The 24,433-nt window shown below is 35.3% G+C and overlaps 2 protein-coding genes and 2 pseudogenes across 6 annotated transcripts; 3 read left to right on the forward strand and 1 right to left on the reverse strand.

Annotated features, from left to right (window-relative positions):
* Positions 1–1,418: 1,418 nt before the first annotated feature.
* Positions 1,419–9,335, forward strand: LOC7479161 (NAD-dependent protein deacylase SRT2). Of its 5 annotated transcripts, none has more exons than XM_002306239.4 (12): positions 1,442–1,730; positions 1,837–1,882; positions 2,036–2,279; positions 2,416–2,481; positions 3,233–3,278; positions 4,304–4,464; positions 4,570–4,699; positions 6,143–6,307; positions 7,693–7,820; positions 8,463–8,562; positions 8,728–8,796; positions 8,924–9,335. In XM_002306239.4, the coding sequence occupies exons 1-11, from the start codon at positions 1,707–1,709 to the stop codon at positions 8,779–8,781; spliced, it is 1,164 nt and encodes a 387-aa protein (XP_002306275.3). In that variant the 5' UTR covers positions 1,442–1,706; the 3' UTR covers positions 8,782–8,796; positions 8,924–9,335. The 5 variants fall into 5 exon arrangements, 2 of the variants coding, with proteins under 2 accessions (XP_002306275.3, XP_006382880.2); XM_006382818.3 differs by having other exon boundaries at positions 1,840–1,882; XR_008059243.1 differs by lacking the exons at positions 8,463–8,562; positions 8,728–8,796; positions 8,924–9,335 and adding exons at positions 6,524–6,920; positions 7,025–7,095 and having other exon boundaries at positions 1,419–1,730.
* Positions 9,336–9,437: 102 nt separating this feature from the next.
* LOC7466872 (psbP domain-containing protein 2, chloroplastic-like) lies at positions 9,438–12,531 on the forward strand (annotated as a pseudogene).
* Positions 12,532–13,916: 1,385 nt separating this feature from the next.
* On the forward strand, positions 13,917–16,854 carry LOC18099047 (amino-acid permease BAT1 homolog; annotated as a pseudogene).
* Positions 16,744–21,466, reverse strand: LOC7466874 (lipase-like PAD4). The gene is made up of 4 exons (XM_002307015.4): positions 21,305–21,466; positions 20,857–21,187; positions 17,773–18,492; positions 16,744–17,655 (listed from the first exon to the last, which is right to left on the reverse strand). The coding sequence occupies exons 1-4, from the start codon at positions 21,322–21,324 to the stop codon at positions 16,855–16,857; spliced, it is 1,872 nt and encodes a 623-aa protein (XP_002307051.4). The 5' UTR covers positions 21,325–21,466; the 3' UTR covers positions 16,744–16,854.
* Positions 21,467–24,433: the final 2,967 nt, after the last annotated feature.

Below are 24,433 nucleotides of genomic sequence, written 5' to 3' on the forward strand. Positions count from 1 at the left end.
TATTGAAGAAGAATAAACTGTATATCTTTTACTGAATTCTTGAGGCTATATATAGATATAGCATTACAGATAGGAAGGAAATAACATTTATAGCTACCGAATAAGAATGCTGAAAATTAGAACAGAATAACTGACTCAACAGACAATTGACTAAATAAAGGAATTAGACTAAGTCTTTCACTTTGCCACTACTGGTCGTGGTCTCTGCTAATCCTGTTGCCATCACACAACTGCACATCGTGGTTTTGCATGCCCTTCACAACTGCACATCGTGGCTCGGCATCTCTGTAATGTCTGCATGTCGTGGTCTGTTAATGTGTGTTATTACGTGCATGTGAACTGGCGAAACAGAACATATCACAACTCAAATCAAATAAAAAAGGAGTCTTGTCATCTCATATTGCAGTTGCAGAGACCTTTTCTAGTTACACTACCAGGACTGAAATCAACTTAAGAATTACACAAACAAAGCAGAAACCTTTACATGTCCAAATCACTAAAAAAACATATGAGACCATCTGTACTGAAGAACAAAACCCCAAACAGTCAAAAACTAAAATTTCCAAACAAATGGCAGTAAATTCTTAAAACCCTTTTCATATCAAAACACCCGTTTCAGTTAAAGATGGTATCTTTAATAATATCTCAGTAATGGAAGCCTGTCAGAACTCACCGCACCGCATCACATAAATAAATAAACGGAGCCTGATAGAGGAAGGTTTAAAGTGGACTGTGGTTGTGCTTTATATGACCTCAAACCCAACTCCAAACTTTTTGGATCTTTATAATTCTTAGATTCGAATTGTAGGGGAGATGGCTGTGAGAAAATTTTGCAAATAATTTGTTTAAAATTAAGGAAAGAAAGACTATGAAAATTGTTATGAATTAAAATGTAATCATATTCTCGTTTGGATAATTCTATCTTTGACACAAATATCATTCTTGAATGAGTTTTTGAAGAACTCCACCACTATTTTTTTGGGACTAACAGTGGTAGTATATAATTAAGAGTCACTTTATTTTTGTGTTTTAATTTTTTTTTTAAATGAAGTTTTCTTTTCTTTTCGTATAATTTTAATATTATTATGTTAAAAAATAAATTTTAAAAATAAAAATAAAAATAGTATTTTAATATATTTAAAAAAAGCGATTCCGTTCTAAGTAAATCCTATTATTCTATTAATGATTAATATTATTAAATAATTTTATCTTCGGAAATAAATGGTATTCACAGCTGGCTATCATCATTCAGCCACCAAAGCACTCCTACATTCAATGGTGGACGGATGATGAAGCCAAAAATCTAATGATATCCATTTACTGTTGTTAAGGAAAAAAATTGAATTGCAAAAATCACAGAACCTTCGAAGAAGAAATTTCGTTGACGTTCAAAAATCAAAACAATTTGGTAAAGAAAATTTTCTATCAGCAATTTAGCAAGGAAAAAAAAAATTAATCGGCAAATCTCATCTCACTGACGAAAATTCAGAGTGCAGAGGTACATAAACGGCAAAGAAGTGATAAACGTGGAAGAACACAAGTTACAAATAGACAAAAACTTTTAAGACAACATAACCACAACATCAACCTCCATTACCGGAGCTTCCAATGCTAAGACCAACCACATAAATACCCTCCAAGACCAAGAATTTCTCTTGCAAATAAAAAAAAAAAATAGACCAAACTAGTTTTCTTACACAATCACCATGCTTTTGCACACACACTTCTTTGTAAGTTATCTTTTCATTCTTTTTTCCTTTCTCTCTTTCTCATCATCAAAGAATCAAAGTTTCAATCTTTTTGTTTCAAGTTTGAATTTTTCATTTGAATTTGCAGCAGACTTTAAGAACTGCAAGAAGGGTTCTTGGAAATGTAATGAAAGGCAAGTGGGTTGTTTTTTCGTATTGAATTTGATTGGGTTATTTTTTTTTTCTCTTATCACAGAACTGCCTTACGTTCATTTGTCTCAAATGGGATTTTCTTATGATTGATATTCCTTGGTTTTGAAGTACTGTTCCCGACCTTGTTTTCGTAGATTCTGTTCAATTGAGCAGCAAGAATTGTATGCCATTGAGAAGAGGCAAAAGGGTTGTTTCTTTTCAAGGCTCTGCTGTAAGATTTGTACAAACATCATACCGTATTTCACTGCCTGCTGGGAACGCATTTGGAAACCAAGAAAAAGTCTCTTCAAAAATTTTGAAAGACAAGAAGACAGTTCCTGATTCAGATCCTCCAAGTGATAGAGATGTTGATCTTTTGTACCAGTTTTTTGATCGAAGGTTTGAGCAATCTCAAAGAAGCTGTTTCTTTTCTTTCTTTTTTTTCTTTTTTGAGCAAAATTGTTTCATTTCTTTGATTAGCTATGTCTGTTTTGTAACAAAATGTGATGTTTTTATTTATTTTTGCTATGTACAGCACCAAATTGGTGGTTTTGACTGGAGCTGGGATTAGTACAGAATGTGGAATTCCTGATTATAGAAGGTTTTATCTCTTCTCTATACTGTTCAATAAGCTTAATACTGTCGTACAAGTCTATCATATCTACAAGATGTTTTTTTGCACTTTTAATATATCAGTAAGCAGTGCATTTGTAATAATAATAACAGAATGAACTCCTTGCAAGTTTGCTCAAGCTGCTAGTGGTCAATAACTTTCTGCTTTGGAATTGTGGCAACTATCGTTGATGATGGCTGAATTGAAGTTTTTTGATGCTTGCATTGAATTTATTCTCTCACTCCTCAACTCGTGCCCATGTTTGTCTGGTATAATGCCATGGCATGTTGTGATTCATTGATGAATCTTATTTTCTTCATCCACATTAATATTTAGGATGCACAAGAACTCCTTCACTGTGGATGGTTTTGTAAATTGTTCATTTCCGTGTGCTCTTCATGTGAACTGGGCTGCATGTTTGGTATTAGATAGCCATCAGTGGGGAAAGGCAAAGATTGCATATGGTTCATCGATCACATTAATACAAGTGGCTGGAGCCTGCTTTGATCTATAGTTGTCTACTCTTCCCCTCTGTTGAGTATATGATGATCTTCTTCTTTTTCCCTTCTATTTGCTTATGCATTGGCTATGTCCAAGAAGATAAAATTGTGTAGTAATTCAAACTGGTTATCCAATCTATGGGTAACATGTGATGTTTTATCTCTAGAAGCATTTTTGTTGAATTTTCTTGGTGGGGCCAAACTGATGTATAATGATATGGAATTTTATCCTGCTGCAGTCCAAATGGAGCCTACAGTTCTGGTTTCAGACCTATTACCCATCAGGTGATCTGAAGGCACGTTGTCAGATATCTTGTTTCTTCAGCATTTTTTCAACATTGATAAGTGTTTAAATATGTTCAAGGTTATCAGAACCGAAACAAAGGAAAGCTACTAAATTTCAAGATTGCCATCTGTAATGGTCCTCTAATAAAGCTTCAGTTCTCCAGGAATTAAGCAATATGCTAGAGCATCAATCTGTGGCAGGATAGATGATCTTCTATTTAGACTAAAAGTTTTAGAAAATAGCAGCTTCTGCCAGCCCAATTTGACTAGGGCTTAGCTAATCTCACATGATGACTGTATCAGTCTCTGAACAAAAATGACAATAAAATATGTAGACCAATTCATGAATAGATGATTGGGAATTTGCTGAGTTGATTATCATAATAGAAAAATCTAAATCCTTCACTTTATGGATCAATTAATCTCTGCCAGTGAGATAATGGCATGACAGAAAAGAGATTAGCTATATCAATGTCTGTTCTTTTTTCCCTTGTTCTTTCATGCAATAGCTATGAGAGAAAATTTTAGAGTAATTCAAACTGTTTATTCAATGTAAGGTTGAATTCATTGATGTGGAAGCCATTTGCAAATAGATGAGTTCTATATCTTATTTTAGAATATTTAGATTCATGTTTGCAGCTGAGGGAAGTCAGTTGTTAAGTGAATGCAGTACTGAATATACATTATCTCCTAAACTTTTGTTCAATGAGACCATCTTCCTTTTAGACTGGCACTTGCCTCGTATATATTTTAGATGCCTATTGGATTTTAGTTCACTAAAAGGAATGCAGCTCGTACATGTTGCTTGATCCTATGATTAGCATTGTTAGAGCCCATTTAGTTGTAAAAAAATTAAGAAGATTTTTATCACAGAAGCTGGAGCTTGTTCAGTACTTCTTTCTTCTACCAAGGAAATCTTTTGTATTTTATTTTCACCCTGTACTTTCCAAAGATTGGTATAATTTTTTTTCCGATGCAACAAAAGTTTACATTGTTAACATATACTTGCATCTCTCTATGAACAGGAGTTTGTCCGTTCAAGTCGAACACGTAGGCGATATTGGGCTAGGAGCTATGCTGGATGGAGACGGTTTCATGCTGCAGAACCTAGTGCAGCCCATTTTGCTTTGGCATCTTTAGAAAAAGCTGGGCGGATTGATTTTATGATTACACAAAATGTTGATAGGTAACTAGCTGTTCATACCACTCCTTTTTTTCGAGAAACTATGAGGGTCTCATGCAGCCATAGACAAGTGCTATATTGACAAACTTTATCAAAATACTGTTCCAGACTGCACCATCGTGCTGGGAGCAACCCACTTGAAATACATGGAACTGTATACTCTGTGACTTGTCTAGATTGCAACTTTTCCTTTCCGCGGAGTTCATTTCAAGATCAACTGAAGGCCCTCAATCCAAAGGTTGGTTTTGTACAATTTACTGTTGCTAGGTAGGAAATATCCAGACTCTAATGTGTTATACAGCATCATGTCATCGAAGCTTAAGAGGTGAGTTCATGAGCTAGTTTCGGTTCAGAGAGAATGACATACGGGTATAGCCGAACACTTTTGGAGATATGACTAAATTAGATAAATGAGGTCTTAACATAGGCACACCATTGTTATTAGGTCAGGAGCCTCAGATTCAAGTAAAATGCCAGAAATGGCTTTTAGAATGTGGATTGGAAATGTATGAATCTAAGAATGTAGGGCTTCAATGAGGTAATTGAGGTTCTAGCTGATAGAAATTGTGATAAGGTATCCAGTTACTAAAATCTCAAAAGAGGTTTAAAGAGAATTCTCAAATGCCAAATGGATTTCACGAATGAGCTTTAGTTCCGAGAGATTGACATAAGTATATGCTGTACACTTTTAGAGTTAAGAGGCTTTAGATAAATGAGGTCTTAACATAGGCATGCCTTTTTTTCAAAGGTTTGGGGCCTCAGAATCAAGTACAATTGTCAGAAATGGCTGTTAGAACATGGATTGGAAACATAAGAATCTAAAAATGTAGGGCTTGAACGAGGGACTTGAGGTTCTGTCCAATAAAAATTGTGATAAGGGATCCAGTTAATCAAACTTTTGAAGGGTTTTAAAGATATTTCCCAAATGCCAAAAAGGATTTTCAGGGATGATGAGAGAGCAGTTTCCGTCCCTTTTATTGGCGAGGTGATGGAGAGGATACCCATTTAAAAGGTGCCTATATAAAGGGATGAATAGTAGGAGCTAAAACCCCATCATAGAAAATATTTTGCATTTCTTAAATAATGTGAAAATGTGTAAAACCTCTGAGCGAAAAATTATAAATTGAATAGTTTCATGTAGAACAAAAAGAAAAAAAAATTGGTAACTCTCGATTGGGTTATCAGAAAATTCTGAAAATTCGCGTGGAGACTTCTAATATGATTCCTTAGCTTGGGTTAAAATTTCAGAATTTTTAGAGAAATTCGAAAATTTAACGAAAAATCACAATTTGACTAGTTTTATGTTATTGGATATAATTTTAAATTCGACCATCAGATAAAGCTGAAATTTTATGAGGAACCTTAAAATATACTAAATAAAATCTGGTTAAAATTTTAAGATGAACGGAGCTCGGTAGTGCTATCAAAGAATAAGGACCGTCAAATGGAAGCAAAAGGACTCATTAAGGGTAAAATGGTAATTTGTCATTAAAAATAAAACAAAATGGTTGGCAAGGTTACATGCAAAAATCACCTTTGAATTGCCTGTTTTCCTTGAATGGCTTTCTTTCCTTTTTTCTTTCAACTACTTAATCCTTTTTTAACCTGGCTGCAAATTCATTTTTTCATCTGGAATGTTATTTATGTTGTGCTAAGGCTGATTGAGAAAATCATTATGTAGTGGGCAGAAGCAATTGAAAGTTTGGATAATGGAAGTCCTGGATCGGAGAAGAGCTTTGGCATGAAGCAAAGGCCTGATGGTGATATTGAGATTGATGAGAAATTCTGGGAGGCGGATTACCACATACCTGCATGCCCAAAATGCAATGGAGTGCTCAAACCTGATGTAATATTTTCTTGTACTGGTTTATAATTTTCAGCTGCTATATCTTTGGAGGCTTTTAAATTCTGATTCCAAAACAAATGTTTTTGCTTTTCTTATTTCAGTAACTGCTTATGTCTACTATAATTGATATATGCAAGCAATATCCATATCCATATTTTAGTTATCATTCTTTTTTACTGGGTTACTAGATGACCTGATGTATCTTCAACTGTGTAGATGTTGCAGAACCATGTGGTCATAAAAGACTGGTATAGTGCCATAAGTACATGGAATATCAGGATACAGGGAAATTATTTAATACACCTGAGGTTGTACTCCCCTTTCTTAATGAAGGTGGGGTCCGTGGATAATTTTCATGGTGGGTCCCATGTTTATGTGTGTGAGAGAGAAGAGTACAACTCCAAGTGTGTTGAAATTGTTGTTTTCCATGACAGGATTTCATCAAGTGCTATAAGATGTTAAAAGGAAATTTAAGTCCTGAAAATAAGGTAGACATGCATTGAAAATACTAAGAGTGGCATTGTCTAATGTTCATAGAAAGTTGTCATTGAATGGCATTGTCTAATGTTCGTAGAAAGTCATCATTGAATGGACGTGATGGTCTGTAAACTTGGTAAGTTTTCTGATATCAGGTAGTACATGCATTATGCTTGGTTTTAAGACGGGGCATATATTTGTGACCATGTCATTGTTGCTTTGCTATTTCACTGTTAACAGATGGTAATACATGTGAAAGCAGAATTCATGTACATGTATCGAATACATATCTTATACACTGTGCACCCAAGGTGAATCTGCCATTATAATATGAGTTTCTATCAGTATTTCAAGTATTCGCTTCTGCACATCATTTTATAGTCTTTCTTTCATATTGAATTTCATATACTTGTGCAATAAGTGCCTAGTATAGGTTGTTACAAAATCCAGTAATTTTATTTTATAGCTGTCTCTGAATTGTTCAGTAGAAGAAGGTTCATGGTGTGAAATAACTAAAAAATATCACATAGATGATACAAAATGTTCTTAGGCTTTTCTTTTTTGAGAAAGTGGTCATATTTTGAGTTCATCTGCTGTAAATCTCATTACTATAACCTCTGATGGAAATATTAATGATGACTTATCATGGAAGGCTTACTTGCTGATTGCATAGATTAACTTTGAATTATTTAACAAAGAAGTTGCAGTATTTGGTCATTCATATATGAGTGCTATGACAGTTTCTTCAGTTCACAAAATGAAATGTGGGCATGTATGCAGCACACATATAATCATTTTTATTCAAGCAAATGCACTCATGTATGATACAACAATAGCTGAGCTAAACATACAGGTAAAGCACCTTTTGAAATATTGGTTCTGAACATGGTAATCTGCTAATCCTGAAGGTTGTTTTCTTCGGCGATAATGTCCCCAAGGATAGAGCAGACAAGGCAATGGACGCTGCAAAAGGTTGTGATGCTTTCCTTGTACTAGGATCATCTCTAATGACCATGTCTGCTTTTAGACTTGTCAGGTAAATGCATTTTTTGTTCATTTCTCTATGACGGGAGATGACAAATTTTGATTGCGTAACAAGGTTATGATCAGAGATACCTTTGTCTCTGGAAAATTTATGTCTTAGTTTACAGCTTCTTTGTTTCTTTTTCTTCCTTTTGATCTGGAAATAAATGAAGTCTCTCAAAATCTAAACTCAATGTTGATAATCAAGAAAATTCATTAATTGACGATGAGAATAGGACTGAGGATAATAACTGCCATGCATGTCTCCATGCAGTGAACAATACATCAATAACTGTGAACAGTAGTAACTGAATGTAAGCCTGCATCCTCTGAAGGCTGCAATTAAGTCGATGGTCATTTTCAACCCTGAAGCATTATAAGTTCATTTAAGGTTGACATTGATGTCGACTCCATCAAAGGGATGAATAAATGTTGCCACATGCATATTGATAAAGACTATAGCTTGAATCAAGACAACCTTAATTTCGTGTGTGCAAGGAATTAATGCTTGAAGTTGAAGTGGAATCTGGGATTTCTTTAACCTTTTTCTTTATCATTGTACCCAACTAAAACACAACTGACAATGAAGCAACCGAAGCATGATGTTTTTAAGACTGCTCAAGCTTCAATTGACAAGGCTTTTGATATCGAACAGAGCTGCTCACGAGGCAGGTGCTGCTACAGCAATTGTAAATTTAGGTGTGACGCGAGCTGATGATATCGTGCCTTTAAAGATAAATGCCCGATTAGGAGAGGTGAAGTCTTCTGAAACCAATTTGGGAACTATTTTCTTCACGTTATCATGTCTTGGCTTTATTGATCCTTGTTATGGGCTGAAGTCTTCTGAAACCAATTTGGGAACTATTTTCTTCACGTTATCATGTCTTGGCTTTATTGATCCTTGTTATGGGCTATCACAGATATTGCCTAGAGTACTGAACATTGGATCCCTCAGCATCCCTGCTCTCTCCTGATGATACGAGAAAGAGGTAAAATGAGAATACATTTTCATTAAGAAAAAAAGTTGCAATTTTGCCCCTTCCCTTTTCAAGCATCCCAGGGATCCACGTTGTTGGTAATGCAATGAACTAGTTTATTCTGCCTTTCTTTTTCCAGGTGGGGATTGAAATGAAGAGGGGCTATGAGCCTTCAAGTTCTATTTAAACGTCATGATAGTTTTTTCGTTGGCATCGCTGCGCCATCCTATAGAATGACTAGCGGAACTTGTTGATCAAGAGTCCCCTTGAGATTCTGAGGGCATATCTAGCTCAGGATTTCACCAATGTGAGTATCATATAATTGTGCACGATACATTTGTTTGGAGGCAACTTCAAGATGCCATCAAGCAAGCAAAGAATGGTGTATACCATTAACATTTCAATCGGTTTGTGGTCTTTCCAGTAAATTTATTAATTTTGTTTGCTGTATTGGGTATAAAATCCTGTTCATGTTGTAACGTTTAAGGTGTATATGTATGGTGGATGACATGTTGATTTATTTGATGGAAAAGGATTCCAATGAACAATAATGGCTAATGTGTGAGCAGCTAATTCCCAGCACATTAATGGTTCCAAACTCTCAACCATAGCACATGCAGCAACTCAAGATTATTGAGATTCTGCCCCCCCCCCCCCCCCAGTTTTGCTTGTACTAGTTCTTCACACTTCCTCCTTGCATTAGATGAGTAGGGGTGGCAAATATGAACTCAGACCTGTAAATACAACCCAAAATCCTTTTGAAAGATTAGGGTTATGAGTTTAGTGTTTCAATCCGAAGTCGGATATGATTTACATGTAAAATAACTTGAATGGGTTGGATTGATTCTTGAACTTGTCTTTATATACATATGAAGCATTTCCATAAGTACTGTTGATTAAGTGTAGAAGGCTGAGTTTTAATCAAAATAGGATGCACTATTTGTATTGGTTTGTGTTGAATATGATGGTAAGATAAGATTTTTAATTTTATATTTTGATGTTATTTTAGCTAAAAAAATTAATAACTTTCCACTAATTAAATTTAAAATATAATTGTAAGGTGACCTAATTGGAATTATTAGATAATTAAGATATCATATGATGTTAACCCTAATTTTTCCTTGGTATTGTAAATTATAATCATCATATCATATAAAATATTAGAAGTAAAAAAGCATTAATTCTTTTAGTGTTTTTAATTTTATTTTAATGGATATACAAATATGAGAACAACCTCTTTTATACATTATAAAATCTAAAAAAAAACATATAAAAAATCTATAAATCAAGAGCATATAAAAACATAAAATATTAAATATAAACTCACCAAAAAATAAGAAGAAAACACATGTGGGCTACTTAATAAGTAAGCATTCTATGTACACAATCAAACAATAAAATCTTATTAAAAGAGATGAAAATATCATAAAAAAAACAAATAAAAAATAAAATAATGAATTTAAATTGAGCAAAGCTAAAAAAAACAAATATATTAATTGATACAATATTGCATGCTATTTAATCAATATAATAATATTGATCTTGATAAATACTATACCATTTTTTAAAAAAAAAATTATTTGTTATATTTTAAGAAAGTAGTCACCAGATAGCATATAGCGTGGAGGAAACATGTCCCTTATCATTTCCAGTTCTAATAATGGCATTGCAACTTGCCTTCTCTTTCCCAAACCACAATCCTTACCAACAGAACCACATGCTTAAACCCTCTTCTCTCAAAACCTTCAACATTTCAACTTCATCGTCTCCTTCAACCTCATTCTCAACCCCAAAACATTACCACCCACAAAGCACCAGTCACCCTCTTCAAGAAGCTTTCCGTTCAAGCAGTAGAAGAGACCTGAACCTTTCAGTTCTTGCTCTGCTCATAACTGGGTCATTACAAAACTTGTCTAACAACATCACTTTGGCTCAAGAATTGGAGCTTGAAAGATACACTGACTCCAAGGAGGGTTTCACTCTCCGTAGACCCTCTTCTTATGTTCAGGTACTTAGAACATCTGTGTGGACACACACGCACACTAGTTTTGAGTACAGAGTATGTGAGTGTTGTATAAAGGTTGCTGTTTTGAAAGAGTTTGGTTAGTTTTGTGTGAATTAGGTGGATAAAGCAGGGGCAACAGTGCTGTTTGAGGAGGCTAATAAGGGGAGTAACAATATTGGTGTTGTGGTGACCCCAGTTCGTTTAACAAGCCTTGGTGAATTTGGGAGTCCTCAATTTGGCTGACAAGCTTATTCAAGCTGAAAAGAAAAAGGTAAAATGCTTAACCCTGAAACTTGGTTATCTGCCTACACGCATACTTCTCATGTTGTCTTTTGTCCTGCTTCTACATTCAGGGAAAAGATTGAATTTTCAGAGGATAGTGTTATAGGTCTGAGGGGAGAAATAGTTAAATACCTGTTTATCTTTATCATTGTGATCAGGAATTTTCTTTTATTGCCACATCTTCAACTGAATGATTGCTGGATAAAAAGTTTAAAGCTTTGGTAAGTATAAGTTCTCTTTTGGTACAGGAAAGCACGAAGGATGCTGAGGTTATTTCTGTGGCTGAGAGATCAGGCCATGGAGGTCTACAAGTGTATGAATTTGAATACAAGGTTGACAGTACTAGGGGAGGGATGAAGAGATCTTCTCACTGCATTTGTGTCCTCTAAGAAGCTTTACCTCTTAAATATTACCCACTCGGACAAGACAGAGAGCCCTCTTGAAGCTCATACCAGAACGATTTTGGAAGAAGTGCTTAATTCATTTGATGTAGCTCCAGTTACATGATTCTATAGCCCATTCTTTTGGGGCAGGTGCTTGATAGAGTAGACCTCTTGAATCTTCAAAGCTTAAGGTAACTCCAGCATTTGCCTCATACCGCAGTTATATCAAAACTAAGGTAACCAAAGCTGGCTGACTAAATGGCGTTGCATGAAGCACTCAGAAGTGAATGACTTCTGTTTTATTTCACATAACAAAAGTACATCATTTCAGTGCTGTCCATTACCGCAACCTATTCGGGAGATGAGAGTCTGGCAGGGCTTCTTATTTTAGTTAGGCTTCTGTATTCAGATGCTCCCACATTTATGTATGCACTTTGAAAAAAAGTTCAGTTGACAGATCTATGAAAAGTTGTACTTTATTGGTCGTTTTAGTCTCTTAGCAAACAAAAGGATATCATGCTCCTTTATTTTTATAATTACAAGAAGATATTTTCTGGAAGAAGACTGATCACTATCTCTGCATATTTCATGTAACTATAGTGCATTCCAAGTGTAATACCGATGTAGCTAAGCCCAAATATCACTTTGTCATATGGATAAAGCTTCTGGAACTTCTGTATTACCGATAAGGGGATTATGCTTTCGTTTTGGCCCAATTCAGAAGTTTGAGCATCTCATCTTAACGGAGTGCTTTGTATATTCAGGTTGCATTGCAACACTGTATAAAACTTCCACGGAAGGGCTCTATATGACAGAGAATTGATCATCTCTTACTTTCCTTTCAAGGTAAGGTCTAATGATCATTATATGATATCCCCATCTAAACATTCTTTACAAAGATATGAATGCTGTCAGTTGTCCCAGGAGCTTAGGAAAGTTGAAGAGATATTATAGCTGTTCAATTTGTTTATTTATTTTCGAGATACCCCAGGCTTATGCCTGTTGGTCTTTGTTATTTGTAGCACGATCAGTTAGTTTATGGGCAATTGTTCTAGAATGAGATTGAGATTGAGGATCTTAATGTGAGTCTTGTGGTCCTGGAAGTTTCAACATCCAAAACTGAATTTTTCTTTTTCACCTGGGCGAGATTCAGGCGGCACCTCTGAAAACTTGGAGCATTCCATCTACAGGCTAGGTCATTCTCAAGCCGTCTTAGCAGAATATTTGCATATTGCCTTTGACATGTTGAAAACAATTCGCAAGAAGCTTTGTGAAAAAGATGCACCTTATCTTTTCCTAATAATTTAAAGGGTTAATGACTCAATCAGTTCTTATAAAATGGATGGATTAGAAAGTTAATTTATATTAAAGATAAAATTAGCTCAATCATGGACATAAAGACAGAATAGAAAAATACCTCATTCTATAAGCATAGACTGAGATATTAACCCTGATTTTAAACCATGACTGAAGTCTTGGTTTGCCCTTAGCATCCCACCAAGGGAACTTGGTGAATTGTGCAGCTGGAGAGATGTAATAAACTCAGCTGTCTTCAAGGGACTTTAGGTGCTACTGCTAGATGATTGTATCTGTTTCAAATACTGAGATGGATTGTCTTTGCATGGTTGCAGCTTTTTAGGTGACCTTTTGTGGTTCTGGTGAAACGGGGCAGCCAACACGAAGTCTTGTTTTTGTGCGCGTGTGTGTACGAGTTGTGGAATAAATCGAATCCTTAAGAGTTGAAAGTGCATGTGTTTATTGAAATTCTATGGGAGAAGAACAATCCAATCGAAAGCGAATCTATCGAGTCTCGACTATGAAAGATATTTAATCAAGTGGGACTTGAATCTGAGAACCCAGCTTTCAGGGATTTTTTTATGGGTCCCCTTACCTAACTATATCCATTCACAAAGTTTGAATGATCAATGCTTTAAGTCCGTTAACTGAAGTCAAACTTCTGGAAGAGAAAACTACTAGTGTTCACATGTATCCACCGCCTGCCATCTCACTCCATGTTTTGAGAAAATCTGTCCGGTCTTCAGATATGTAAAGATGTTGCCACTATTATTTTCTTCATAGAATAGAACCATTCTATGGTGAAACTCATCTTGATACCCCATAAATATAATAGAAGAATCATTGAAAGAGAAATGTGAAACTGGATACTAGGATGCGTGTGAATAAGGAATATGCGGCTGTTATTATATTTGTTTGGAGGGAATCAACATAGAAAACTCAAGCATGACAACAGCAAACTTGGACTTAATACTTACATTAAAAGCCACGAAGATTCATGGTATAAAGCAAGCACAAGCCAACCCCCCTCTCTTCTCTTTTTTTGAAAACTTCGGTGAAGGGAACCACTTGTATAACTAGTTCTGTCTTGTTTTGAACCAACTTCCTGGAGATAATATCTTGATGCCAAGGAGTATAGACAACCAGAGGCAACACAAGTCCAATAAATGGATCCTGGGGAGAAGCGGCACAATGAACTAAGATACAAGCAAGAGCTCAGAAGAGATATTGTTCTTGAATCTGGATTCCCTTGCTGTATTGTGTTTTGCTCTTCTTTTGTGCGTGGCTGGTGGTTCTTTATTATTTCTTGTTGAAGGAATGTTTTTATCTTAACCTTTTGACGGGATTTTATTAGATTTTCTTTTACATCATATATGCAGATGTACTTATGGTGTTTTTCCTTTTATATCGCAGACTTTGTTCAAAACTCTTGCAATATCATTCTCAACAATGACCCTTTTCACTAGGATTACTCCTCCTTATGGTTCAAGCCTTTTATATGCAGGTCTGCAAGTCTAGTCTGGTGATGGGTTGTTGTATCTTTCTTCACCTGGTTTTTTGGTATTGCAATGGCTTAGATCTGCTCCTCTTTTCAAGCTTGTTCCTTCTAAAATTCCCTGTCTCTTCTTAATGATTCTATGTTTTAGTTGTTGTTTATGCAATTTTTTCTCAAATCAAATTCTACATCTGTGAATTGAATGCTGCTTCTGCAAAAAGCTTACTAGTCCAAGAGAATATACATGGGTGACAATTCTTAAGAGGAAAATGATCTCCTTAACTGGAATATTTCAAGCAGTAATCTCTCAACACAAAACTGAATACGTTATCTAAAAGTTTCATGCTCTGATTAAACTATTTGCATACCCGTTGCAGCAAGTTTCAGGAATCCAACATTCTCTTTGTTTCAAATTAAACAGAACCGGATCTGTCTATCTCTGGGCCGCTCATTTAGCTGGCCCCAGATTGGGTCAATTTGCATCATGGAGTTGTGCTTGGCTTGAGACCACAGGGCTAGTTGCAGGCATCGGTACTCAGGTAGTTTTCTTTTCAGTGGACTCTCACCATTAGAGAATGAGATTCAGATGTTGACTTCTTTTACTTCGAAGGCATATGCTGGTTCACAAAATTTGCAGAGTATCATCCTATTATCCACTGGCACAAATAAAAATGGAGGATATTTTGCACCTAAATGGTTGTTCTTATGCATGTACATTGGCCTCACGTTGATATGGGCAGTGCTCAACACATTTGCATTAGAAGTAATAGCCTTGATCGATGTAATTTCCATATGTTGGGGTAAAATCTAATGCTTTTTGTATGACTGCTATATTTTTTCCTTTTCCCCTTCCTCTCAAGTGCAAAAATAAAAACTATTGATTGTGATTTCTTATGGTAAGTTATTGGAGGACTGGTTATTGTTATAATGCTTCCTTTGGTGGCACTGACAACGACAAAATCTGCTTCATATGTGCTCACACATTTCGAAATGGCACCCGAGTCGACAGGAATATCAAACAAACCTTACGCAGTCATTCTATCTTTCCTTGTTACTCAGTATTCCCTATATGGATACGATGCTGCAGACCATCTTACTGAAGAAACTAAAGGTACATTTTGCGATTCTTTCTAGCATTGGAATCATTTCAATATTTGGCTGGGCTTGTATCCTGGCCCTTACTTTCAGCATTGGGATCATTTTGTTAGTCGTGAAGTATTACAACTTCCCTTCCAGTTCCTACTTATTTTACTCTCTTTAGTACCCTTTATCTGTTCTTTTCCACTTGGGCACTGTAATATTGTGGTCTTTATCAGAAGTTATTTACTTTAGACCCACCCTCAAGAATTTTCTTGGTGGGATTTAACTGAAGTCTAAATTCTACACTTGCAACTCTTCTTCAGGATTTTGGCTACCTTTATTACCCAAGAAATGAGAATGCAGGTGAATTGTGCCAGCTCAAATACTCTATGATGCATTCCATGGCAGACATCATAATTCTGCTGTAGCAATCGTTTTACTGTTTACCATATGGGGCTCATTTTTCTTCAGAGGGCTCTCAATCACCACCAATGCAGCTACTGTGGTAAGTGGTTGATTCCTTGTAGGCCTATAGCTTTATCAAGAGTCAAGACTTCACAGTGAACCTATTTGACAGCTTCGAAGCTAATCTTACAGAATTGCATTTTGACAATGATAGCCGTTTCTTTCTGTTAGAAAATTTGACATAAAAATTGCAAGGATTGGATCTGTTATCTCACACCTAATGCATGTAGCTTTGTTTCCTTCAGGTGTATGCGTTATCAAGAGATGAAGGAATTCCCTTTTCGTCCATCTGGCGAAAAATCCACCCAAAGCATAAGGTTCCCTCTAACGCAGTGTGGCTGTGTGCAGCCATCTGTATTCTTCTTGGACTCACTATCTTGAAAGTCAACGTAGTCTCCACTGCCATAACTTCCACAAGTACAATTGGATGGGTTGGAGGCTATGCAGTTCCAATCTTTGCAAGAATGGTAATGGCCGAGAAGCATTTCAAAGCCGGGCCCATTTTACCTCGGCAAAGCAAGGAGGTCACTTTACTTCATTGCCTTTCTGTGGATTTGTTAGTTCAGTTTTTCTTCTGCCAACTTATTACCCCATTTCCTGGGATACATTCAACTATGCGCCGGTGGCTTTGGTCGCTGGTTTGATTTTTATAATGCTTTGGCAGGTGTTGGATGCAAGGGAATTGTTCAAGGGACCTGTTAGAAACATTGATATTCCAAATGGGAAGGTATAAGCTCTATCACTAATTCAACCTTGGATGTTTTTATTGGAACACCATAGTTTCATTTTCTCCTTTAGATACATTTGTTCGGTTATTTTCCCTTTAAAAGAAAAGGGGTTTTACGATCTCTGTTAGTTAAATGTCACCTGTTCTTTGATTCAATTTGGTGGAGCATGCAGCAGAAGGTTTTCTAATCATTTTTCTGCAAAGCAAAAGGGACAGGCACACAGCAGGAATCCTAATGTTATGTAAATTGATTCGTGTAACAAAAACTACAAAATATATCTTACATATTCATTACAAAACCTGCTTGGCAGATGGCTTCATAGCCTTTCAATGGAAACTATGGAACCATTTCCTCATTCACAAAACTCAAAAACAAGGGACGGAATTGCACCTTTTGTGATTTCAATTCATTATAATCTTTTAGCCACAAAGAATAGGTTGAATTCTTTGCCACTACATCTATAGACACCTCCTTAGTTTCAACCAACGCGTTTGCATCGCTCGCAAAACTATCTATCTTCTGCCAAAGCAAAGCCAAATGACTCGGATCACTAGTGCTTCTAAGAGCATCTAACAAATCCCTGGCTTCCTCCACTCTTGCCCAGAAGCATGTGTCTTGGGTCAAACTTGCAAACTTGCTCCGTTTATAATTTTCCCCTCTAACACTTCTCTCTTTCCACCACCTATCAAAAATACGATATCTCCTCTCCCTTCCATGTTCAATGTAATGCCCCTTGCTACGATGCATGCCTGTTCGATAATACTCAGCAATATCCAATGGCTCCACAAGGAGCTTATAGAACTGGGAAGCATTGACCCATTTTCCTTGTCTGTGAAAATCATGGGGGAGTTGATTGCTTTCAAACAAGTTTATTACGTTATCCCAAAACTGAGCCAGCTTGTGCCGGTTCAAGTTGACTTTGAAGTCCCTTTTCGAGGCTCCCCTTTGTTTAAAGGAGTCGTAGTAACCCATCTGATCATCAGACCGGTCGCACAATGCTTTATACCACTCTATTTCAGCCCTATAAGGATTGATTTTGGACAGTTTAATTGCCAGATTGGCACAGTTGAGGTTTGGTGTGCGCCCCAATCGCCTAGCAGCCTTTAGGCAATCTTTGGCTGGCCCTGCAATTTGTTCCTGCGCGTTGATTCAAGAAAGAATGACTTCAGAAAGTACGTCCACTTCTCTTAAAATCTATATATTATAGCACAACAAAACCAAAAGAATACCACTAATTCTGATAGAAAGCGCTACCTTGCAAGATATTCCTGTGGACTGCAAAGCCAATACAACACCTGCTTCGTAGCTTGATTCAGGAAGCTCTCCTTGCATGAAACTCCTCTTCTCCAGAAATTGCAAGGAGATTTTCCCTACGTAATCACCATACTTGAGATGATCCCCAATGCTAGAGCTAGGCAACCCCGTCGCGAACAACAAATACATCATTTTAACAACAGATGCTGCATTGTCCACGCAAATTGCTCCATCTTCCGAACAGAAAAAATAGTTCCCAAATGGCCTCAACATTCCACCAGTCACTGCCTCTTCTCCAGCTTCTACTAATCTTCCCAAGTGAAATAATACATGCTGGAAAATTTGAGTCATGCTGTCATCACTTAACGGTACAGCAAGCAATCCAAAATGCGGAGAATTCATATACATGTGCCAAAAATGTAGCAGGGGTTTTAAGAGTGGAGCAATGGGATCCATTGGAACAAAGAGCATCCTTGGCATGATGTCATACTTCGATACAACATGGCAAAATTTGCCACCCCATTTTTCGCGAAGAATGGCACGAGAAAGGGTCTCATTGCCTAGCAATGGAGAGCCAAAGGTGATGCATAGTACCGAGAGGTTTAAGAAATTTGATTGAAGGTAAGAGAGGAGCCAAAGAGCAGCAAGAGAGGCAGTTGCTCCACCTACGGAATGGCCTGTGAAGACAATTGACTTGCTTGTCTGCATTAGTGTTTGCATCTGCATACACACGAGTTCACTCTTAAAAAATAAACATGATATCATACAATTTCTTAATTAAAAAAAGAAATAAAAATTCAAGCAAAACTAATTCAAAGATACCACTCGCCATTAAATGAAAAAAAGAAAAAAAAAATGACAGCTTTTTCAAAAGTAAATGATAAATTCTAGAAGTTCAAGCTTCTGCTAAATTTTAGACTTGGTCTAATGTGGCAGCACATGCAGGGTTGATAGTACCTGGTCAACCATGTGGTCACTAAAGTCAATCACGTTCAAATATTATAATTAATCGGTGGTATTTAAAGAAACCACATCAACAATTCATCATCACCACCATTATATTAAAAATAAAAAAAAAATAATAAAGATCCTGATCGAATCTATCCTGCAAAATCACTCAGCAGTAAATTTATTTGTTATTATGCTAATAATTATTTGCTCGAAATATATTAAAATAATATATTTTTTATTTTAAAAAAAATTATTTTTGAAATAAACACATAAAAAAACTATATATTTTTATCATTATTTTATTATTTTTCCATGTTATAGCAATGTTAACATTGAATAAAATGTGTGATATATATAGCCTAGTGGTGGTATCAACAGTGATGGATAGCCCACTTCGGAATTATTAAATTCGAGTCTTCGTTCTCTAGCAACATTGAACGGAGACTGAATTATTGATGCAAGTGCATTATATTTCATTTATTGTGTACACATGGCTCTAGGATCACTTGATTTGACATGGTGGTAAAAATAAATAAAGCAAAAGGTTGAATAAAAATAAATAAAATAAAACAAAGAAGGGGAGAGAATAGAAAATAAAATTAGTAAATCTATCATTTGCTTAATATATATATATATATATATATATATATATATATATATTATTTTAATTTATTTCTAAAAAAATATTTTGATATGTTTTTTAACCTATCAAAAGGGAAAAAAGATATATTATATCTATATGCACAGGAGTGTAAAAGACATCAAAAACACGTTCTGACATGAAAATCTTCATAGCGATTTCGAAGAAGCTGGCAGCAGATCAGAAGAACGACAGACAAATATTGGCAGGATTGAGAGCTTTTTGTTCTTTTAGAAAGGCAGGGTTTATAGCTAGGCTCTCAATTTGAGGCGGCTATAAAATATGTGGTAGGCTCAGGCTGCTAGTCGGCAAGGGAAATGGACGAAACGCAAGTGAAGTCAACACGGCATGGCAAGAGTGATTTTGCCCTCACGATGTATACTCAGCACCAAGGGATCGAATTGAAGGGATATAAAAACTAGACAAAAGATGACAACCAGCTACGATTCAAAGCACAAGAGCTAGGGTTTTGGTTTTTGTGCTTGTCTTCTACAGACCAATGTTTATATATGCACATTTTAGTTATTACCAAATTAGACAAGGTCATCATCAGAGATATCCACCTTCCTATATATCTTGTAGTGGAACACGTAATGAAGCCAGCACACCTATTTGTTTTTGCTCCATCTGGGGATTGATAGTGATTTGGTTAAAGAAACTCACAAACTCCTCTCAAGTCAGTTTCTGAAAGTGATCTATAACAATTCATCTAATTTTTAACCAAGGAGATGATAGCTACATGCAAGGCCCGATAACTTTTTCTAGCTTCACTTTTCCTTGATTCCTTTTCCCATAGAGAGCTCTTGTTTGCTTTACAAGGCGAGAAGATGTGGGAGGTGAAGCCCTAAGAACTCTTTCCTTGTCCCAACGGAAAGCAAATGCCTTTTATAAAAAGACACCGTGCACACTGCTGTGACATTCATCAATTCTTGCCGGCCTCTCTTCTTTTTCTAGTTTCTTTCAGTGGATTATGTTTATGACCAAGCTAAAAATGAGTCAAAAGAACCATGTATTTATTTATTGTGATTAAAGTTAATTTTTTAACCCAATTAGCACGACAAATAATGCTTAGTACTTATTATACCTACAGTGAATGAGAATACCTTTTCCCTGAAGTGTGAGATGTGCAAAGCCACTAATTATTATTTATTATAATGGTATGAATGGAATATTGGTACTTTGCCCTTTTCACATTTAATGGCCAAAAAGGGAGGCGCATACCTGACACACACCATGAGGCAATTGCTAACATCAATGTTGAAATCAAAGCAAGTAATCATCGAACTTTAGGCGAGATTTTCATCATTCTTAATACATTTTGTTTTTTGTTTTTTTATTTCTAGACCAGAAAACAAAATCTGCATTTGGTTTCTTGGAAAACAGACAGAAATTAATCCTCCCATTTTTCATCGATTTTCTTCCCAGCCAAACAGCATATGATTAACCAATAACACATATATCAAAGAAGATCATCACCGAGGAAGAGAACTAACCTGGTTTTGAAAACTTGGGTCCTTATAAATATTCTCAAAGATCCTCAGCAAGGCACCCTGCACCAAGACTGGCTCTTCCCCTTCAGTTTGGTGATGCAATGGATGAAACATGCTATTGCCACCATCAGGCAAAGGAACCAGATTCTTGAAACTGGGGTCTGACCCTGAAACCGATTCGATACCAGAAAAGGCCACATACCCAATACTTCCAATCTGTTCTGCTACAAAACCCTGAGGTGAATTTGCATTGGCAAGATTACAGAGCCTCCATGACTCGGGTAGCAATGGTGTGGAAGCTAAGAAAGTGGCCAGCATCTCACTAGTCTCAAACCTGCCAATATTGAATGTCAACCAAGAAAAAGATGATTAGTAATTTAGCCTACGAGATGAATATAAGTTTTCCAGTCAAATTCTTGTGCGAAAGAGGGATTTGTGAGTGAGTACTTACGATGAAGTTTCTGTATCCATGGAAAAATCAGGCTTAAGAGAAAGATGGTGCTTGAGTTCGAGTCTTGGGGTGCTGAAACATAGGGGGGTGTGGTCTTATATTGGTGCAGGCTTTGCTTGTTCTCTTTATAAGAAGAAAAAAATGAATAAAAAAGTGGGGAAATAAATTTTATTTGGTCCCTCAAATTTGTACTTTGACCATCTTGATCCTGAAATCTTGTATTTAAAATTATGAGCGCACCGAGTCTTGTTAAATGCCGATGATAGTCAACATAATATTTCTTTTTTTTTTTCTCAGTTGCTGATATTTTTAATCATGGTTTCATTGATAGAAACTAAAACCAGCCATTGACCAAAGTTGATTATGTTTAATTTAATAATATTTTCTTTAAAAAAAAAAGAAATACATTCTTTTCTCATCAATCTCTCCGTATTATTCTTTTTTATATTTATTAAAACATAAAAGGGGATAAATTGGGGGAATGAAATGAGGGATTGGGTTATAAATAAATTAAAAATATAGAGAGCTCTGATGAAAAGCTCAAGTCTTCTGATTTGATGGGCTGTTATTATTTTTTATTTTCAAGTCAATTTGTCTTTTTATGCGAGGTGTCGGGCGGATTCAACGAGTGACCACCCCCGCATTTATTTTATTTTTATTATTTCAGTGACATACAGAGTCGTAGTTTAGGAACCCGCGTTTCAAAAAGAGAGCGCTCAAAACATCTATGTGCAGAGCTCCTCTCTCTCTCTCTCTCTCTCTCTCTCTCTCTATATATATATATATATATATATATAACACGTGAGCTAAAAGCGGTTATCGGTAGGCAAACGCGGTGGCGTTCGAAATACGAGAAAGTTTTTAAAATAATATCTTTATATTTTTTAAAAATTACTTTTAACATCTTTATATTAAAATAATTTAATAATATCAAAAAACATTAATTTCAAATAAAAAAATTAATTATTTTAAAAAATATTTTAAAAAAACAGGGTTTAGCTCGCAATTCCACCTTAATCTTTTTTAGCACGTGACTAGCTTAAGAAAAGAAATAGATAAACATAAAATATAAAATATATGTTCTTGAAACTGTTTTAAAATTATTTTTTATATTTTTAATATAAAAGGCACAGAAAAATACTTTCTTTTTATTTTTACTGTTTTTATCTTTATTATATTAAAATAATAATTAAACACTACCTAAACTTGTTGATGTAATTGTTTCCATGTGACCTTTTGTTTTAGGTTTATTCGTGTGTTTGTTTTCTTAACCATTTAAGAATATATTAAGATTAAATTATTTTAATAGGTCTAAAAAAGTTAGGGTGTCAACTCATGTCTCTTATTCTTCATATAAATAATAAAGGGTGTGACCTTCTTCGTTTTCATCCCTTTTTCTTTTTCTTTTTCTTTTTCTATTTTTGTATCCTATTCTTTCTTTCTTTTTTTCATTCTTCTTTTCTCGAGTTCATTCTTAAATATTTTATTTATCTTCATAAATTATCTCGATTTATTTTTTATAAAATTATCACAATCTCAAACAAATATCATGATTTTTATTTTGTATTCATTTTTATAAGTATCTATTTGCTAAGTAAAAAATAATTAAAAAAACAATTTTTTAAATCAAGTGGTGTTTATAATCTGGATCGTGGATTTGACCGGTTAGTCCATGAAATTCAAATCGACCTAATATATAGTCATCTAAATACTAGAAAAAAATTGTTTTGATTTTTTTAAAATCAAACCATATTTTTTATTGGTCATCTGAGTTATATTGAAATTCATCAGGTCGACTATGTCATATTAAGATAACTCCTACATGATATAATTATAAATCTGGCTAGATAAGGAGTTGAATGGAAAAATTTTAACATAGACACACTAAACCTAATTTAATAACAGTATCAAGCAATTCTTTGCTGCTCGAATAATTTTTTTAGTGTAAGATTTTTCTAATTCAAGTCAAAGAGCCAACCAATGAACAAGTTGTAAGCTAAAACAAGTTATTCATAACGAAATTGGTGACTTCAAGATAAATTATTTTATTGTTGCTTATTCTATGATTTTGGTGGCTAGCAAAGAGAAAGGCATGGATGTGGGTGCTTGAGGAAAAGTTTTTTTTTCTTGTTAATTATGGGTATTCGGATTAGATTATGTATATCTTAATTAATTTTTCAAGATTTTAAAATGTGTAATATTCAAATTGATGATGTTTAAAAAATAAATTTAAAATTTGATGATTTAAGTTATTCCTTTAAAATTATCTAGGAAGAGTTAGGAAGAGTTATTAGGTTAGTGGTGTGTGTCCTTTTTTACCAACCAAAACAGAAAAAGTTATGGTTAAATGAGATTGCTCGGTCCCTCTATTATTTTGATTCTTCCAATCCAGCCCCTCGTCAATTTATGTGTTAACCTGAACCTTGTCCCTCGTTTTTCTTCTTTGAATTTAGACCTTTCATCCAAGTAAAATAATAAATCTGACCAAACTGTCCACGTGTGCAAAAATCAGTAACATATATTTTTGTGAAAACAATCAAAACGAGAAAAGTAAAGGTCACTCTCCCCTCTCATAAGAAAATCGTTCCTGTCCAGATAAAACGAAAATAATGAATTGCGAGGGCAACATTGAGAAAAGAAATTGAAGAGGGACTGGATTGATAAAATCAAAACAGTAGAGGGACCAGTGAAAATGAGATGGTACAAAGTACAAACCCATCTTTGGGAGACAGTCTGCCATCATCATTTACAGAATCAGAGTAGAGAAAGGTTCAAAATTTAGGACAGAACACGGAAAGACTTGTTCTCCGACCTCCACAACGCGTCTAATTATGTTTGTGGGGGCACTGAATTGCTGGTGCTGAGATCTCAACGCCAAGGATCTGTCGAGACACGTGTTTTGGATTCTTAGACTGGGTCAGGGCAATATTCCTTAATCAACAAAAAAAACAAAAAATATTTTGATCATGAAAAGACACGTGGCCGGTTTTGTTAAGAACACTGGTTTGAGCTATAAGTATTCTATGGGCTAAGTTACAGAATGTACCGCTGATGTGACTAATCCGTTTGGGTTTAGTTGTAGTTGTTTCTTTCCAAAAGTTTCAAATTATAGCTTCTCAAAATAACAAA

The sequence above is a fragment of the Populus trichocarpa genome, chromosome 5, assembly GCF_000002775.5.
Source record: "Populus trichocarpa isolate Nisqually-1 chromosome 5, P.trichocarpa_v4.1, whole genome shotgun sequence".
NCBI lineage: Eukaryota > Viridiplantae > Streptophyta > Magnoliopsida > Malpighiales > Salicaceae > Populus > Populus trichocarpa.

What these genes read in the sequence shown, in the direction of transcription:
- LOC7479161 (XM_002306239.4), top strand. Translation starts at nt 1,707, where the DNA reads ATGCTTTTGCACACACACTTCTTT. An exon ending in GGAATTCCTGATTATAGAAG is followed by an intron (nt 2,482 to 3,232) that starts GTTTTATCTCTT and finishes ATCCTGCTGCAG; the next exon opens with TCCAAATGGAGCCTACAGTT. An exon ending in ATTACACAAAATGTTGATAG is followed by an intron (nt 4,465 to 4,569) that starts GTAACTAGCTGT and finishes ATACTGTTCCAG; the next exon opens with ACTGCACCATCGTGCTGGGA.
- LOC7466874 (XM_002307015.4), bottom strand. Translation starts at nt 21,324, where the DNA reads ATGGATACAGAAACTTCATC. An exon ending in ATGGATACAGAAACTTCATC is followed by an intron (nt 21,188 to 21,304) that starts GTAAGTACTCAC and finishes CAATATTGGCAG; the next exon opens with GTTTGAGACTAGTGAGATGC. An exon ending in ACCCAAGTTTTCAAAACCAG is followed by an intron (nt 18,493 to 20,856) that starts GTTAGTTCTCTT and finishes GTGTGTATGCAG; the next exon opens with ATGCAAACACTAATGCAGAC.